Raw genomic sequence first — 20,145 nt, 5'->3', positions numbered from 1 at the left:
ACTATTGTTAATCATTTAAGATTACTTGACTAAGCTGTCTGTCTTTGTCATGAATCTTAAGCCCCTCACCCTTTAGCTATATAAGGAACAGCAAATTACAGTGCAAGTAGAGGCTAATTCTACTGTTTCTAAATAAAGACCTCTTATGGGAACAAACACACATTCAAACAAAACCATAAAAATGGTGAAGCAATCCTAATCATAATCAGCTATTCCTCCATAGCTCCAGTTTCATTATGTAATCATGTTCCAGTCAGTTCTTTACAAACTATGTCAAGAAGTCACAATTCCCCCAGAAAACTGTGCAAGGATAACCGTACACATGTCCAGGAAATAGAGGATGTCATTTTATTGGAGGTCCACAGGTAATTGTATCACATTAGGGAGTGGAAGAATCTTGTGGTATGGCACAACACAATACCTCACTCTAAACACTTAAACAGAAGGTTAAATGATATGCAACATGATCAAATCAGTAATTCTTCATCTTCTAGGCACCACTGATTAATTTTAAATAAACTTTTATAAATTGAAAAAATAATATAGTCCATTAATTTGTTGTACTGTCTTTAAATGAAACAGCACTTTGAAAGTCACAAATAAAAAAGCAGCACTTTCTCTTAATACCAACACCACTGTAACACATACTGTAGAGTGGCATGCAAATCCACATCTGCAGTCTTTGTTTTTTGTATTAACAAATGGAATGGTAATTTTCTATCATCTCAAATATTGGTAGCATAACATGTAAGTGCAGATCATTCTGGCCACAATTGTGGTAAGCCTTAACAAGTGTGTATTACAAGAGCATAGAACACAGAGCATGACACTTACATCCAAGAATCTTTCTCTTTTGTACTGTACATGGTGTTTGTTACAGGCTGACTTCCAACTTGCTGTACCCAAGCCTCAGGAAATAAGATTATTGACCTTTTCTGGTTTTATTTAAAAATAAAATGCAGTCACCATCAAAGCACAACCATTAACAACCTGGTCAAAAAAATGCCATAGCTCCACTGAAAAAATAACTTGCCTTTTTAGTAGACTCCATTACGTGGTAAAGTTTCCATTATAGGCATGTTACGAAGTTTTTTTTCCTGCTAAGTGGAGATCTGTATAGGCACCAAGAAATGGTGCAGTGTTCAAAAAGCTGTTCAAACTGAGCTAAGCTTAACGAGACCACGTACTGAGTCTTCATGCAATGAATCCTGGCTGGCAAGACTCAGGACATGCATTGTATGGCTGTGTGTGATAGGACTTCCACTTGGCAGCATCCCAGGGGGTGATGGAGCTTCTTCAGGAGTGAGAAACTGATGACCGTCGTGTTCCTCTTTTAATGGTATGATGTCTGTCAAACCTGAATCTGATGTGAGATTTGGCATAGAAGATGGTGGTGTTGGTTGCCCTAGAGTTAGAGTTGCACAAGGCCCACTGATAGAAGTCTTTCCTGGTAAAGTTAGCTCTTCACTAGTTATGCTTGGCTCACTCTGTAGTAGGGGGGTGGCAGCAGCCTGCAAAACGAATTTAGTGCTCTGAATGCACTGATCTTGGTCACACTGTAGAATGGAAGGGTGTCAAAATCATACAAGGCAAAGAAAACAAAGAAAAAATAAGGGAGAATATGGACAAAAAGGTATGGAAAAGAATGGGATGTGAAGAGAAAAGAAGAAAGCCATTAGTATCATTCCATGGTTAGCCACCCAAAAATCCCATTGCATGCTGCCCAGAAAAAAAGCATGCAAAACTGAGCCAATGCTTTGGATTATTATCAAGGTAAATGATGATAAACATTTCCAGTGTCCACTTCAAGGGTTTTGGTAGCCTGTAAAACAGATCTAGGCATCTTTTAAGTTAAAAAAACACTAGGCAATTGTCTTCTTTTAACTGATCTTTGCATGTATGAATTAAGCTGCCACAGAATTTTTCCAGAACAAGAATTCCTTTTATGCAGGTGATTGTATAAAGATGTAGTTGGCAATACAGCCTTCCTTGAGCAAGAATTTCCTCCCTCACAATTTAATACATTATATATACATTCTAGACAACATATTACACTATATTCCATACTCCAGAGGATGTGTGGAAATTAGGAAGCACTGCAGATGCATCAATTTGAATCAGGTTTAACAATTTTTAGGCTGTTTCTTGATTAATTTAATCTTGACAATGTGAAGAATCAAGGTACAACACACAAGTTTTCTGGCAAGCACCTTCTAAATAACAAGCCAAATTCAGAATTATATAAATCCAATTAAGTTCAGTATTAGCTGAAATGCTTTTGGCTCTACATCATTCCTAAGAACTGTTTATACAAAATTACCACTCATTCCTTGAGATGATGAGACAGGTAGGTGTTTCAATAATGTCCAGCTATCTAAGTGGGTAGTACACCTACGGCCAAATTAAGTTCTTTAACACAAATTGCCATGATTTTTGAGAGCTTCCAAGGAAAACGTACATTTAATTCATAGCCTGATCAGTTATAACATCTGCAGATTTTCAAAATCTTATCAGACTCATTTGCCATAGTACTGTTCTGCCGTGCAAGAAAAACACTACAATCAAGGAATACGACTATAAATGCAATGCACTCAAGAACATTTGGAAGAAAGCAAGCAGAATAAAAGACATATCCACAGGTAAGACATTGCTATTCACTGCTGTTATTCAAGTATTCTGTTAAGCAATATGTTCTCCCTTTCAACTGACTACTTTGATCCATCTCAAGTTACTAGGCGTTACAAATCCAGTGTCTCTTCAGATATTCCTGATTATAACATTGCTACTAATACTACAGCAATTCCCTAAAATGCCCATTTTTGTTTAATAAGCCACTGTGCAAATTCATGGAAAGACTTTTGCTTCCTTTACTGTATGATGAAAACCATGACCAAGAATGCTTCCTCTGATATTTTAAGGTTCTCCAATTTCACCACTGAATAGTTTAACGATGTGTGCAGACTACTTGGTCATAGTAGAAGGGTGGCATTTAAAACATGTCTAAGTGGTTTAAGATTCCCAGACCTAGTATTTTTTGACAGGCAGAAGTCCAATCCTTACTCAGTTATGTATTTCTAACACTTCTGCTTTCAGAAAGATACATGGACTGACTTCCTGTTACATAAACTGAGTTCATGCAAGTTGCAAGCATTTTTTCCCCCACAAAATGCTGAACAGCCCCAGCCAAACAACTGAAGTAGTCTTCTATCTTTTTGGAGGGATTACTCACAGGCTTAAAGCCAAAACCTTGCGTAAGTACCTTGCTAAGAAGAAAACTGTCAACATCATTTAAAGTCTAGCTTTCAATTAGTAATTCGGTGTGAATAACTCATTCTTGATTAATACACTGTTATTCACACTTGCTTATTCCAATTAACCTACAGCCCCTACAGCCAACCTTACTATGGAGACCTTAAAATATGTTAACTGAATTTTCAAACTTCAAAAAGACCAACAGAACGTATCTTCTCTGCAAAGCAGTAGCCAAAGAGCAAGTTAAATAACAAAGGAATGCCTATAACCACTGGAGTACACTGAGAACAAATGTTAGCATCTGCCTTATTGCTTTACTGAAGCTTCAGCTCTGATCTTCAAAAGGAAATCATTAATGTGTTTCCAGGCAATACAAGTCCACAGTTTTAAATTAGCTGAAGGTAATTTACTTGAACTCATTGTATAGTCTGAATTCATTTTCTTCTTACTGAACTCTACTGCATTTCAATTGAATCAATATCGAAAAGATAAAGTAGCCTCATAAAGCTCCATTAAATAGCGCTGTAAATTTCTTCAGGTGCTGTATCTCTCTTCTTCATTTTCCATGAATTTTCACTTCCCTAAAGCCTCTCCTTTCATTTAGATACATTTCAGGTTTTCTTTTTTTTGTTTTGTTTACTGGTGATCAACACAAAATCTTCAGAAAAATACAGGTCATAAACAGCTTAAAAGTGAACTAGAACAGGGTTTAAACTAGAAAAGGCAGATGAGTTCAATGAATCTCTCAACACCTGATAAAAACAGTGCCTACTATGCAGGTAGATTATTCTTGAGTCTAAACAGCCACTATGAAATTAAACAAGGAAATCAGATTTGTTTACAGCGCTGGTGGTTTTTGCTTGATTCTGTATTTCACTCTTGACTAAATGAAATTTAGGGCCAAAAGTCTTAACTGCTACTAATCACATGAATTACTCAATGTCAGAATTTCAAACGAAATAAAAAAGCCTATGATTGTAACGAAAAGGAAGCCAAGCATTGAAATCTAAAGAACTAAAAATCTACTGTAGACATTATTCCACCAACACCTTCTCACTTGAGCTCTACTGACTCTATTTTCCACTTAAAATTTCTACTGTTGCAGAGGAACAGCAGATTCTGAAGGTAAGCCAAGTTTAATAAATCCTACAAGTACAGAAGTTCAAATCCATATGTGCACAGAAATTTTTCACCATTTCTGCATCTACTGTCACATAAAAAGGCACGAATTAAGACAAATTAGACAAGCCCTAGAATTTGTGTTTATTTCACAAATAATAAATACAAACAACTAAGGAAACAATATTTTTTCTTTTTTGTTCCTGAGGAAAATCTGGATTTTTTTCTAAGCTACACAGAAAATACATGTTAACATAGTTGTACATGGCAATATATTTTTCACATTTCTAATGCCAAAGTCAGAGATTATTTACTTTAAATTTTAAATTAACTTTGCTAAATTCTCAGTTCTCAGAAGATGGAGTACCACAAATTTAATTATCTCAGCATCTCTGAATAAGAATAAACAGCAGGAAGTTCAGATGAGGCTGACAGTGCCAGGAAGTAACAGGAAGGATACTGAAATACCATACTAGGTGGATACAATAGATGGGTAAAGAGTGGAGGGATGGAGATGTATAACTCTTCCCAACAGGTGTAGGATTTCACAATCAAAATCAATGTGCACTGTGCAATGTGTACTGTGCAACAACTGAGCCACAAACCCGACCAAGTCAATGGCTCCACTGTCAAGCAGTACAGTGCATAAGGAGTACATCTATGAAGAGAAACACTTATGAAGCCAAAAGGGGAAACTAACCTGGCCCAGAGATTTTACTTCAGATTAGATACTGTTTGTTCTTGTGGACTAAAAGTCCATGAAAGGTTAGAGCACACTGGGTATATTCTAGGAGCACATCTAAAATAAGTCTAGTTCATGTGCTCTGATACTGCTCTGTGAAGTGAATAAAAATGCAGTAAACATGCACTACTGAAAGAATTGCTCCTAAAACATACCTCAATCCAAAGCAAAATGCTGAAGTTGATTTACTTGCATGTGCCCTTAAACCATTATAACTGTGAAGTAAAATGCTTTAATGAAAAACTTCTGTCAACCTTGACTCTTAAAATTTTGACTTGACCAGAGCCCTAAGGTCCATGCTGGGCATTTGGGAAACACATTGATAAATATACAAGAAAACACAATTGTAAAGCTCCCAGCGAGGTGAGGCTCCTGTCCTTGCCAATCCTTCTACTGTCATGATACAAATACTTACTTATAATAATGAAAATATGAAAAAGTACACTAGGATGGTCAATGTTCCCTGGATCAGCTGGATCTGTTTCCAGCTCAGTGATAGAAATAATTATGTGAACATTTGGGAGAGGACTTTCCTGCACGTCTCACTGGTAAAGAGTGTTGCACATGCACTATAGTTCCTACAATTTTCAGAGGAAAATAGAAATAACAAAACACTCTAAAGAATTTGCATCTGGGAAAGGAAAGCGAGAAATACAAATAAGGGAATTTGGCAAACAAGGAACTACCTAGACACAGAAGAAGAGTTATCTAGGAATGCAGGACTACAAGTGAATTTCTTAAAACCAATTTCTTAAAAACCTGTCCTGACACAGAGTCAGAAGCAAAGTCTATCACTTTATAAGGCATTAGAGAATTCCTAGAGACATCATACTAAATATAAACCAAACTAATTCCTCTAAAAAAAAAGTGCATGGAGTGACATAGATTCTGTGTTTCCTCTTAATGGACTACTAAATAATAAAATACCCTGTATCAAACCTGAAGAATCAACTCAGGCTTTTAAGAGAAAGCTAAGTACTACAGTAGTGCAAACCCAAGTAATGGTAGCTGATGGGTTTATGGCAAAATAGGAACATTCTTCAGAACACAAAGAAGATAAACTAATTTTAAAGAAGAAGAAGAAATTACAGTGAAAATTATTATTTCATAATAGGTGAGATACTGTATTTCATGCAAAAAAATTTTAACAGTGAGAGAGATATTTGGGCAATGACAAGCTTGTAAAAATAAACAGCAATAGGGAAATACTTTGGAAATACCAGATCTACACATCTGGAGCTCTAAGTGGCCATACTTGTCACGTGGATAAGGATATCAAGAAGTTGGTTAATGAATTTACCAGACTAATTTCAAATTGTATTGGAAAAGAGAATGAAAACACTGTGAATATACCAGGAAACTAATAATTATATGTGCTTCCAGCCTTCATAAAAGTAAAAACAACCTCAGCTTTTTGTAAAATAAGGGAGATACTAAGAAGAGAACATGAGAAAAACACCTTCTATAAAGACCTAGAAAAAAAATAAAATCACAGTATGAGTCTACCAGGCATTGACTATAGCAACAACTCTGACTTGCTGAGACTGTCACAAACTGAGTCACTGCCCCAATTAGGGTAGATTCTATATGAAATATTCAAAGTTTCAGAGGCAAAATTACCACAAAAGCTGTTAAATTCAAAACTGGAATAAGAGATTGCACTGAAAACAAGCACTGGCAACTTTACGCTTAGCCTGATGTTTTATTTTGAGCTTAAATGCAAAAACGATGCTATGCTGAAAGATTAATTAAAATAAATGAAAACAGAATATAATCCTAAGCAACCTAGAGACATTTAAAGAAGGTCAAGAAGCTAGCTGGGTGAGGCACAAGAAGTTTGTTTACAAAAACACAAGTCACTGAGTAAAAGATTTGAGGGAAGAGAAGGAAATTAAAGTGGGAAGGAATAAGCAAAGATAAATGTGAGAGAATATGCTTGTTAAAATCTTTATTTAATAGCAATCGTCAGGAGAGACATTTCACCATGCTATATGGATGAAGCAGTATAACATCTAGGCATTAAGATTCAATGTAGAGATAATTAGATGTAATGCATTCTGGAACAAAATCCAAGGAGTCACACCACAAAGGTGTACTGAAACACATGCCTGGCTTCTAAAAAGTGATTGCCTGCACTCAAAAGCTTTAAGCCCGTTGAAATAGTGTAAATATCTCTGATAATGTACAAATGGCTAAAGCTCTGATACTGGAAAAGTATTTATGGACTAAGACTATGATTGACATATGCTCTTTTAAATCAAGGAATTTCACTTTGCCTGTCCTTATCCAAAACCATAATACAATGTGCAGTACCAGATACATCCCCTGCACCAGGGAAGAGAAATTAGTGTTAGAGAGACTGGAAGACTAAGCAGGTCTTTGACAGTTTACAATAAAAGTCAAGGGAGAAATTTTAATGCTGATGGCCAGCTGCCACTAGAAACCAAGGGGTCTTAGATACAGACCAGGAATAATACCCTGACAAAAATGTCATCACAGTCTCAAAGATATTTCTCCAAATCAAACACAACTTATTACATTTTTTCAAGCTTTTTCTAAGAGACCATTTTCAGGAATGAAACCTGCAGTTTTCCTAGTGACTCTGCTAACGGTTAAAGAACACAAGCTCTTCCCAGCTCATGTAGTGTGGTGTTCTAGGATACAAGAAGTTTCATTAAAGTAATACCATACCAAATGTCTCCATTTCTAGAGACAAAGTCAGTCAACTTTTTAACAAACTGGCACAGGATTTTTTCAGTAATATCAAGGAATAATAACAGTGTCTTCTTACAATACAAGTATAATACATATAATGGTAAGGTATTTAGTGCCAGGGACACATTGTGGTTTTATGATCCTCACAAATAAGAAGCCTTGACAGAGTCAGAAAGTTTGGGCAATCCCTGAAAGACCTGAGCACATTTCTAAGGTTTGCTTACTCCTTCCTTTTTTTTTTTCTCTTTAACGCCCTTTTCTCTCTTCAGGGTTATATTGAGTAAAATTTGCATGGAGCATTACCTTGTTCTGCTCAACTGCACCTCACAGAAGATTCAGACTTAACACTACATCTCTAATACATTTTCTCATTAAGAAGACTAACAAATCTATTTAGTTCTCAAATAATAAGTAAAACCAGCTTAGGAACTAAAGCAAAAATTTTATATGACTTTATCAGTTACACTAAAACTAATCTGTCTGGGAAGACTGAGTCTTCTTTTGTTCAAAAGAAAGGCTGAATTATCATGGCTTTCTCTTTTTTTGGCAGAGGGAAGGTGTCCATAACACATGACTTCTTTGACAAAGTCTTAGAACCCACATAATATGAAGATATGTGGATAACAATTCAGAAATAGGCACATATGTAAGATGCTTGCCTTTGGAAAAAGATCTCTTTCCAGTTTTTCTCTTCTTCTTGGCACTGGAAATCCTATCTTCCATTATGATAGGCAATGCTACCAGCAAAAAACAAAGTAAAAACTATTGGCACAGGTTCAAAGTTGTTTAAAAGCTCTTGTTGTAACAATCCAGTTGCCATTTTTTGTTCATTGGAAGTTCAGTGTCCTTCTGCTCTTTCTTCAACACACTTCTCCCCTAGAAACTTCTCTTTGATCATCTTTGCTTTTTAAAACACATTAGTTTATGCAAAACCACAGTGTATAAGCAAAGAAGGAAATAAGAGTATGAAGGAAGTGCTATACAAAATAACAATTAGCTGGAAAATGATGAATCAGAGAAAGTCCATGATATCTGAATACTCCAGTTCAAAACACATCAGGTGTCAACAGTAAAAGTAAGCAACACTGTAGAAAAGCCTTTTTTTTTTTTTTTTAAAGAATCCATGAGTAATAACTGTTACACTGTGTGAAACATACATTAAAAAGAGCCTTGGGGTTTTTTTCTTTACTGTTAATAAACAAGTCATTCCACCCAGTGTGTCAGCTGTATCCAGTTAGTTATTACTTGATTAGTTCACATGAAAGTGGAGAAGGAAAACATTCACAGGAATCTTGATGAACAACACTATGGGATGATTCCTACCATGTTGCTCTGAGATTGTGTGGCCCCGTACATAGTAATGCCATTTGATGGTCCTGCTAATTGTGGTGTATCTGGTTGTATAAATCCTCTTCTGTCAATTAAGCTATGGAATAATCACAATAAAGAAAAAGTGTTAGATTTCTGATCAATAACTACCTGCTCCCAATAAAATGAGAGAAAAACTTTGTCCTACAATGGACCTTAATACCTCACTCATATCTTCTAATGACTCCTTTTAGTCAACCGAAGTGCAAGACTTCATTTCTACTCATCGGTGACGTACTTGTTCCCTTGTATTACTACCTGTCACATAGTCATATGTACTGCTACTTTTCTGAATTTTTATCACAGACGAAAGATTTAGAAGCTTACCAGCAGATACCTCAGAACCAAAGAACTTTAAACCACAGGTGTGAAAACAAATCACAAAACTCACTAAGGCACTTTGACTCAGTATCTATTTTGAAGCTTCTTTTTCTACCAGTGTCCATATCTAAATTAAAACTACTTAATCATAGAAAGAAAGAATAGTTTTTGTTCAGAGAGGCAATTTATTTGCCAGGTGTTCAATGACAGCTACTTAAGCTGTTCCACTGTGGTTACCAAAGTGATGGCACTCATAAAACTTATTTCTAGGAAAATGCTTTGTGGAGAAATTACTAAATATAAGTAAAAAAAATCCATGTAAGATCATAAAAAAATTAAATAGAATGGAACAGTGTGACCTAGTCAAAGATGCTTAAAAAAGTTACATGAACTATTGTATCAAAACACTGGTTAGAACTATGCTGACAGCCATGGATCAACTTCAGATTTTAAAGTAACTGTTGAGGACACATAAAATGCATCCAGAATTTGCTAGCACAAGTTTAAAAATGTGTAATGATCTTAAACAAAAATGAGGAAAGTTTGGATTATTTACAGATCCTGTCTTTATCTGCATTCCACTCTCAAAGGCACTTGAACGTTCTTAATTTCAAGCTGCAATTGCTGCTAAGCCACTTTATCAGAATTTACAGAAAAAACATTAATATTTAGTGACGTGGGACACAGCTGAGACTAAAAGTAAAAAAATGCAAGGTTATAATTTACATTTTACAGTCAGTAATTTTTCCCCTTGGTCACATAATATGTCTCTGCAGAACCTCTACACATACTTTGACATCTAACTAAGTAATGCTGCTACATGGAATTTAGGAAAAAATGTAGAACTCTGTTAAATCACAGGAGCCAATGCCAGTCTGGTCTAAGTACTGCTCTTGTATCAGCCCAAGATGCTATTTAAAATACTGAGAAACAGAATGTAGTTTTAATAAAGATTTCCATTTGGAGTCAAAGGAATTTGAAGCATAGCATTCAGCTTTTATGACACATACTTTTGTGAAAAGCAAAATGGCAGAATTACACGGTTGGCTTGAGGCAACATCTATACAGGCAGAAAGAGGGGACAGGGCTACCCTTTCTCACCACAGGGATTACAGTGTTAACCCAGTATGTGGAAATATTAACTCTGCTGTCTCCTGTTTAGGAAGAGATGTCAGTCTCTCCTGTTGACCTCTGCTCATAGAAGAGCCACTGCTGATATACGTGATAGCAAAGCCAGAAATACCACTTCCATTTAAACACCTTAGTAAATTACTTTATGGTCTGGTGGCTTTCTTTCTTCTCAGTAGTTCAGATTCATAACTATGTCATTACAGGTGAAGCAAGACATACCCACCCATGAGTATGCCACAAAAATAACCTATAAAATGTCAGCTACTCTCCATAGTGACCCTGGGCCTCGACTGTATATGCAGTACATGAACTTTCTAATCTCTGAGCATCAGAGAAAATCAAAGAATGAAGTCTTTCCAGCTGCCAGCTCTATTTCTCTAGTCTCAGCTCTGCATCCCATTTTCTTGAAGTTGAAAAACCATCTCTAAACTTGAATATACAAATATTTTGGATTTCAATAGTGAAAATGCATACAGCAAAACTTAACCCATTATGCTTTCTCTGGAATTGCTTTGGTGTGCGACCACCAAATTCAGCTTAATGTCTATATGTTAACAGTATAGAATAAAAAAAATAAAATTACTGTGCATTTAAATAAAATGGTTCCGAACGAAAAGAAAAAATGACCAATTATCAAGCTAGTTTTAGTTTTAAGGTTCCTAATCTCATGTCACATTTGTTAAACATGTAAGAGTTTAACAAATTTTTCAAGTTGCCCTTCATGCAACAGCTAACTACTAGAACTTACTACTAACTTGCTACTCTAAGCTGTTAACTGCAGTGTCAAAAGTTCAAACAACAAATAAACAAGTTTATTTTAATTTCAGATGTCAGCCTTACATATATTTTACAGGATCTGATGACTTAGTTTAGCCACAATTAACCAATTTACCTCTTTACTACTGAAGAAAAACGTAATTAAACCTTCTAATGGACACTAATCCAAAACTTTAGCTTTGAGTAAACTCAAGCAATCAGAAAGAATAATTTTTTCATCAATAAATCACATGGCTTCATTTATACTAACAATACTTTTGATACTCTTACCTTGGAGAGAGGGGCCCACAGAGTGCTGCACAGCAATTAGTAAAGATGTTGCCATAACTGTATGGATTATAGTTTTCTTTACCTCTTTTATTTGACCATGATCCTTTAATCTGAAGAGATATGAACGATATGCATCACATAAAATACAATATAGAGAATGGCTGAGACAAATTAAAGGTTACCAAAGCAGCAACATGCTACGTGCAGAGGGAGACCACAGAAAACCCATGACGACATTTTCCAAACAGAGATTTGGGCTGTTACAAAATGCTGGACCCTAAAAATCTTACAAGTGACCACATGCTTTACCTCCATAGATTTAGACAACCCAAAATCTCAAGGGATCAATACACTCACAGTAGGAATTTCAGCATCTAAACATAATGGTCTAAGTTTAATTTTACAAATAATCTGGCATGTTTTACAGAAGAAGCTCAATTGCAACATACCATTAAAGCCAGCAAGAGAGCACTTCTTTTCCATACACTTGGGTAAGTTCTCAAGCTGTGCAATATCACACATTATCTTCCTTAAAGTTCACAAATGGCTCTAAAATATTGTGAAGCAACTGCAGTCACTACCACCTTTTACTGCATGTTACATTTTCTCTTAGCCAGTTTGCTTTTCAGTTTGTGAGATACTTCAGAGCCTGAGTAAAATGTCCTGCTGTATTCAGTTGGGAATGTATGTTTTAAATTGAATTACTGAACAGTTTACTTGAAATTCAGACATGTTGCACTGCTGCAGGTCCCTGCTATCCGTTTTTCAGCAATCCAAAAGAGACACTTATTTGTGAGAATAAGGGGATAGTAGCACACCAAGTCCATCTAGAGAGGCAATGCTGGCCTAAACCTAACGAACAAGGGATAAGACAGTCCCTAAGATGCTATTTTTATATCTGCCAGATACCTATGAAAAAGGTACAACACAAAATCACAATGCAATATCTTAAAGCTTGCAGTACTTTGTTAGATCACTTACTAAATTTCCAACAAGCTTTCTATACCATTAACTCTCCTGGCTAATTTTATTTTTCCATTCATTTTGTATTTCTCCTTTTAGTCAGGGGAGGACACATGAAGACTCCAAACACTTGAACAAAATTTCACACCAAACAATGGAAACCCATGTGCAAAATAGACAACTGTAGAAATGAGAAAGTTGGCATTTAAATTAATGACATACCCCTTTGCCAGAGGTTTTAGACCTCAGACTGGCATCTGATCTTTTGAATCAAGCACAACCATGTTACTTCCTTCTTTCCTACTAAGGTGTTCACAAAATGAGGCAGGTGTGACTCGAGAGAAACCTCATTAGTATTTAGAAACATGTATGCAGAAATATACTATGAACTTACATCTTCATTTGTTGTTTGATTGGAGCTGATCAAATATGTATGAAAACCTGAGAGGCCAACAATGGACCATACTGAGAAAAAACACACCACAGCCTCCAGCACAGTAACTGAAAGTCAAGGAAATATATGCAAACGGAAAAAAATAATCCAACAAGTAGTTAAAAATCACAAAATTCAGGTTAGTCCAGAAGTCTCTTGAGATCTCTGGGGTCCTTTAAAGGGTCAACAAAAAATAAACTCAGAAAAGAAGCCTATAAAGTTAGTAAGCTTTATTGTACAAGACCACTGAAGAACATCTACACCAGCAAATATTTAAGGGCTTGCAAACTGAAATTAGAAACTCCTGATGAGTGGTTCTGTTCTTAAATGCAGAAATATTTTCATATTCATCCTGTAAAAGTCATCACACTTGTAATAAGATAGGTAAATTGGTAAGTAACAGTAAATAACAGTTTTGATGGGGTGAGAAGAAGATAAACACAAGAGAGGTAACCAATGGCTAGGCTGAATACCAAAAACTGAACAGATATGTCTGTACAAATATTTACTACACAGTGTGAGTGTTGAGCCAGGGCTAAGGGTTCTAGATCTGTACTCATACGTATGACAACAACTGAGTAAACTGCATCTCAGTCATATGTTCTAATTGCTAGTCTCCTGCCTTTATTCTGTTACTGAATTTAAGATGCTGATAGGCATCAACACTATCATCAAAGTGCACTAGTCCAAACAAAATAAGAAGTCTACTTGCTCTCTCAGGTCCCTCTAATTGGATATATTCTGTGTTACATCTATGGAGGTGACTGAATGGCCCAGTCTTGGCAAATAGCCTGGAAAACAAGTCCTGTTGAGCCTGTGAGTGTAATTAGTTGAGGTGGGGTTGAATAACTCAGAACTCAACAGCATTTGCCCAAAACTTAGCATGTTAAAGACAAAGACTATCAACTCCTAACTCACTGTGCTGCTATTAAAATCTAGCTGAGGAATTATAAATAGACTTTTTAATGGAGGCATAAGCCCAAATTATAAGCAAATCAAAAAAATGGCAGAAGATAACAGGAACATACACAGCAAGGGCACCCTCACCTCCAAGAGAGTAGCAAAGGTGTGCACATACACATGTGTGCACACCACTAGAACTTTTCAAACTACATGATTTTCACTTATTATAAACTGCATAACTCAAATGCCATAAAGACGTAACCATGCTTTAAAAGTAAGACTGATAGACTAGGAAAGTCAGTCAGCACTCAATGTTGCATATTTACTACAGTTTATTTCATTCCTTTAACTCTAAAGGAGTCATCATCTCAGCAATAAGCCAATAAAGTTATTTCTAAACTTTTTATAATCAAGCATAAAGAGGAACTTTGTATAGGAGGCTTCTTGTTGCAGTTATTTATTTATACATATTTTTATTTACACAGAATAGCCATGAACTCAGAATACATCTGGTTTGAGAATACTTCAACTGCCTTTTTTTTTTTTCAGGGAACACAAATCCACAACAGAATAGGCTTTGGCTCCTAGAGAGAGAGATACAATTAATCAGTAGGAACAAGACGATGGGAAAAGAATAGGATAAAAATAATCTGTATATTAACCATATCAACCTTTAGTTAAGTCAGTTTCCAAGACAACGTCAACTCAAAATTTTCCAGAACAAGGACACAGCCTTAAAACACAGAAAAGACCTCCCTATTGCTGCGTGCATCAATAGAAGAGAAATATGACAGCTCCTCTCCATTATACAGAGATGCAGACTGGAAAATGCATGGATGGACACAAGTATTTGCAATAAATAACCCTAATATTAGTTAATAGGGAAGACTTTTGTATTGCAGGGCTGCTCTCACCTATGATTTGGGAAATACCTGAATTGTCCGTATTACTTTCATTAGAACCTATTTCACTGAGAGTTGTCTAAAGCCAGAAAAGAGCCATGTGCATTCCAAGCAAATTCGTTGCAAAAGCAGCAGGATGACCAATGTGCATTCCTGAGCAGCATGTTCACTACTCTCCCTCTCATCTCCTCCTCAAATGATCTGAGGTCAAACCAACACAAGATAGGAACTGAGACTCAGCTGACTGTGCAACAGCCACAGCCAAAGCAAGGAGTACAAGGGAGAATGGATAAGGAAGTAGACTCTTGGCAGAGGGTTCAGAAACATGTAAAAGAAGCAAACAGCCCAAAACATTATGCACAGTACAAACTGGGCTTTGAAAGGGCAGAACTAGTAAGGAAGGCTGTAGATGAGCACTGCTGGGTGGAGTCTACACACCAAGAGGAAGATCAACCAGGTCAGAGAAGCAGAACCTTAGAGGGAGAAGGGCTCCCTGCAACCTGACCATACCACTAACAGCATGTTCCTCACCAAAATTACTCTTAAAAGGTACTGAAAAGTGAACTTCTTCCTCTATGCAGTAAATCCTAGTGAAAAAATAGGGAATTCCTTTCTGTTCAAGACCTCTTTCTATTCCACACGGGAAGGGACATGTTTCAGTTCTCCACACCAAGATCCAAAAAGACCTCTAGAACAGTAGGGGTGGTTTATATTAACATGATTCAGTTAATTAAACCTGAGTCCATTAATTAAAAAAAAAGCACAAACAAAGCAATATATTCTCAACATGAAGTGTAATTTACTGGCGCGGTATGTTACAATGTTCCCTTGGTATCTCACAGAGGGTTGCTAGCAAGATAGAAATGTCAATGTTCTCTGTGCCTGAACTGACTGGCTCCTAAGCAGCATTCCCAATACCATTTGAACAATTTAATTTTTTACCATTATTAATTGTAACCCAGCTACTAAATTGTCCAACGTATCACTATCAAATCAGGCATTTCTACAAGATGTGCCATTGAGACATTCAAAGCAGCACATCTCTGAACACAAATTATGAATAAGCAGCCCATTGTTTCTGTACAAGAATCCCCAAATGCATAAGTAATTACCTTCTGATTTAAGGACAATTGAAAGCTATTCTCAGTTTGAAAAGAGTTTGAAATAATCATCTTTGGTAAGAATTGATTGTAATTGTTTTAATTGGAAGCTATTGTGCTATTTAGAACAGTTTGTTTGTACTTTGTAATATTATTTGCACAAAAAATTATGAACAATGGCTTTGTTAAAACAGGAGGGGGTTACAGCTCAGTGTCTCTACCTGATGAACATACACACACACAAAATATCACATCTGCAAAATTTGCACTTGGGAAAACTACCTGGAAAGAGAGATCTCTATGCACAACTATGAATGACAATTTCTTCGTCCTACTCTTTCGTAGAAAAGCAAACTGTGTGAGGCACGATGGACAAAGGACATTTCCTTGGAACAAGTACGGGAAAGAATTCTTTTCATAGTATCTTTGTGAGAGGTGCAAACTATTTATTGAGACACAAACCATCCAAAACATGTACATAAGGAGTGGGAATGAGAGGTGCAAACTATTTATTGAGACATAAACCATCCAAAACATATACATAAGGAGTAGGACGCTTACAGTATGTACAGAAATGTAAGGAAAAAAAAAATCAGTCAGCTTCCCATTTTTTCATTATGTTAGCTGCTTTCAGACTTCACTCTCACTGAACAGAAAACATCCAGAAAGCTCCCATGAAGCAACAAAATGTACATGAAGCATTTACGGAATAGAACCACAGAATGGGTTCGGTTGGAAGGCACCTTACAGGTAATCTAGTTCCAACCCCTCTGCCATGGGCAGGGACACCTTCCACTATACCAGGTTGCTCAGAGCCCTATCCAAACTGGCATTGAACACTTCCAGGAACGGAGCATCCACCACGTCTCTGGGCAACCGACTCCTGTGTATCACCACCCTCATTGTAAAAACTTTTTTTGTTGCAGCCCAACAACCTACCCTCAAACCACTGCCCCTTGTCCTGTCACTAAGGGCCCTGCTAGAATGTGTCTCTGAGTCCTCTATACATACTGCAAGACTCCCTGGAGTCTTGTCTTCTTCAGACCAAACAACAACAGTAGGCTCTGTGTAAGCAAGTTGCATATTGCTATGTAAGTTAGCAGAAGTTGGTATCTGAAAATGACTTCTTTACAGTTAATCAACATAACAGTTTAAGGAACAGAACTCTTGAAGGACAGCTTATGGTTTCGGTTGTTCCAAAATCTACTCTTTCTATCCTGAAAAGAATCAGCCATTTTGGATACTTTTTCTTGTAAAAGAACAACAATTATCAAATATATTATCTGGAACCACCGCAGGTGTACAGTGTGAAATACATTTATGAATTCCATCACAAAACATGGAGCCTATTTCACCAGACATGGCAAATACAGATCTTTGCAGAGTACTGATCTGCAAAAGACAAAGAATAAAACCACTCCAGGCTGTAGTCTCCTTCCTACCTCCAACATGCGGCAAGAAATCCTATTATGCAGGAAGTGATGAAATCATTAACTGACAACGTCCCAAAGCACATATCCAACAATAACAACAAAACAAACAAAAACACATCTCAGATGTTATTCTGCAAGAAAATCTACAACTTGTTTTAGTGAAAGGATATCTTGCAGGACTGTCCTTCAGGGCATTGAGGAACCCTGTTTGTTGAGAACCTGTAGAAACAAAACCCAAAATTACAAGCTGAGTAAGAAACTGGACTACAGGCTGTTTTCACTATAGTTAAAACAATTCATATTTGAAGATAACTGAATAATAGTAGAATATAATTACTAATATGAATCAGATAATATGTTGCCCAGCAGTAACAACTTCAGCTAAAAAAACCTGGGTAAGTTATAACGTTTAACATTTGCAGAATATTTTCTCAATCATACCAAATGGATACACATACTTTCACATTAGGAAGACTTCTGATTACCCCTGTTCTTTTCAGGCTTCATATGGAAATAAAAAAATTGCAACCTCTTTTAAATTTTGAAATAATACTTTTCAAAGCAACATTTTGTTGTAGACATTTATTCTATAAACTCAGATTCTCAACTTTTCATCCTTTGTTTGGGAAGCAAAGCTCTCTTGACTATAATCCTGCTCCTACTGCACCTGCACAGGAGATTCTTTAATAGGTGATTGTTGCCTCTGGCCAAATAAAAGACAATCTAGTAGGTGAAAAGAGATCAAGAGAAGCATTAGTCAAACAACTAGAGAGGCAGAACCATGCAGAGTGCAGAAGCACTTGGGTTGTGTAACCATGAGATATTAATCAGAAAGGGTGATTTGACGATTTGCTGATTGCAACAAATAAATTTGTTGCAGAAACCGAGTATATGTGACATACCTGTAGGCACAGTTTGAATTTTACTGTATAACTTCAATGATTTAAATGCATCAGGCTGAAAGTCTACCCTGCAGCAAAAATTTTTCACTTAGCTAAATTCATCTGAAGATTTGTATGGAGAGTAGAATTTTGTCTTTATAAAGAACCACATATAATTATTTCCTAGACCTGTCTTATAACTTTTACTGTTTGTCATTACAAAGGGAAAGTTACTTACCTTGTATTTCTGAGCTTTTTCAGACTCTCAAAACTGGCTCTTAGTCTCAAGGTACAAGACTAATGGAACTTCCCCTACTTTTTTACTACTTTTAGGATCCTTAAAGGCAATGGCAGCAGGTAGGTGTGATCTCTACACACTGCTGCTGGTCACACTCTTCCAAGCAGTTCCCAATAGATCAGAAGTGGAAGGTTCTTCACAAGAAACAGTTAAAATACTGTTGCCTCAAATAGATATGAGTAACTACTGAAAATGTGTTCAGCTTGGGGAGATGGAAGAAAATCTTGCAAGACAACACCTTTACCATCTGATTTACAAATGAGTTTCATTATCTTCCATAGTATTATATGCACGTGTTCTTAAGCTAGAAAGAGCAAATTTCCAGTGTACACCTCAAAAGGTTGCAGAAACAAAAAGTTAGCATATATCTCTATCTCATCACCACTTAGGCCCACCAAAAAATATAAAATGCCATCTTGTAAGATGTATGACAAAAATATACAAGTTTCAAACATTTGTCTAAATCAAGGGACATTAAAATAATTTTGCCAGGACTTATGAAAATACATATGTACAACTTTGAAACGCTGTAGAAAGCTCCCAGGTCTGAAAACTGGGCCTTTCTTCAGCCACACTAACAAAAACCAGTCTGTGACAAGTGCAAAGGTTCAGATAAACTAACTGAGAATCCTGCTTACTGGTTAGCATCAGCTGAAGAACTGCAGGGCTACCAAACAGAGCACAAATGGCTGAGCGGTAACTATTAGAAAGGTAAATATGAGGACTTCTAGAAGCATAGTAGGAACAGAGAGAGGAGTGATCAATGTGATAAGAAAACCCTATTTCTAAAGAACTCTTTTTTGGACACTGTCAAGATTATAGCAGACAAAGTTAAGAGCTGGGGTGGAAGCTCCAGCGTAGAAAATAAACATCAAGGAACTAATCATGTTTCATACCTGATGCCATTGCCTTTGAGGACTGGCCAAACTTGAGAACGTAAGGATGTTTTACATTGTCTCATCCAAGGTAGATAAACCTCCACAGCAAGAGTATTTTGCAGCCAATAGACAATTCAGCATTTAACATTTACTATACATCACCTGTAACACCTGGTGATGTATAGTAATGCTAACACCTACATGATGCTAAAGTGCTTCTCAACCACAAAGAGGCACAATTAATTACTCTGCTCTTTGTCTAAATCACACTTAAAAGTTAGGTATGGACTCTGTGAAGTTAAAATCCACTAGATAAACCTCCTTGACATGCAGAATATAAAATACTGACATATACTGGTAATTCATATGCTGAAAACTAGAGAGAAAAGCACTGCAATCCTTATGATATGAAGGTAGGCTAGTGCCAGAGTAGTTTTACATTGTCAGACTAGTAGTGTTTTCAACTACTGAACTCTAGCAAAGTGAGATAGCAGAAAAACCCCATGCTTCCTTCTTAACTGTAAAAGGTGTGTATGTACATACTCATGTATGCCCAGATAATGTCAAGGATTAAAGTATTAATGGCAAGTGTTCTTTTTCCAATAATTACTTTTCCTTTTTTAAAGAATATGCACATCTTATCTTTGCTTTTTCAACTG

General features: G+C 36.4%; 1 protein-coding gene across 2 annotated transcripts in view; it reads right to left on the bottom strand.

Annotated features, from left to right (window-relative positions):
- Positions 1-311: 311 nt before the first annotated feature.
- The window catches only part of ZDHHC14 (zinc finger, DHHC-type containing 14), a 92,090-nt gene continuing 72,256 nt past the window's right edge, over positions 312-20,145 (bottom strand). Inside the window, exons 5-9 of one of the 2 annotated variants that reach the window (XM_009076992.1) lie at positions 17,600-17,648; positions 13,053-13,155; positions 11,696-11,805; positions 9,152-9,254; positions 312-1,556 (exon numbers count right to left, since the gene is read on the bottom strand). In XM_009076992.1, coding sequence (XP_009075240.1) covers positions 1,155-1,556; positions 9,152-9,254; positions 11,696-11,805; positions 13,053-13,155; positions 17,600-17,648 — 767 coding nt within the window. In that variant the 3' untranslated portion in view covers positions 312-1,154. The remainder of the gene's footprint in view (positions 1,557-9,151; positions 9,255-11,695; positions 11,806-13,052; positions 13,156-17,599; positions 17,649-20,145) is intronic. The other variant, XM_009076993.1, reaches the window with a different exon arrangement.

This window comes from Acanthisitta chloris, unplaced genomic scaffold (assembly GCF_000695815.1).
Source record: "Acanthisitta chloris isolate BGI_N310 unplaced genomic scaffold, ASM69581v1 scaffold8496, whole genome shotgun sequence".
NCBI classification, from domain to species: domain Eukaryota; kingdom Metazoa; phylum Chordata; class Aves; order Passeriformes; family Acanthisittidae; genus Acanthisitta; species Acanthisitta chloris.
This window is presented reverse-complemented; position numbering and strand designations above follow the sequence as displayed.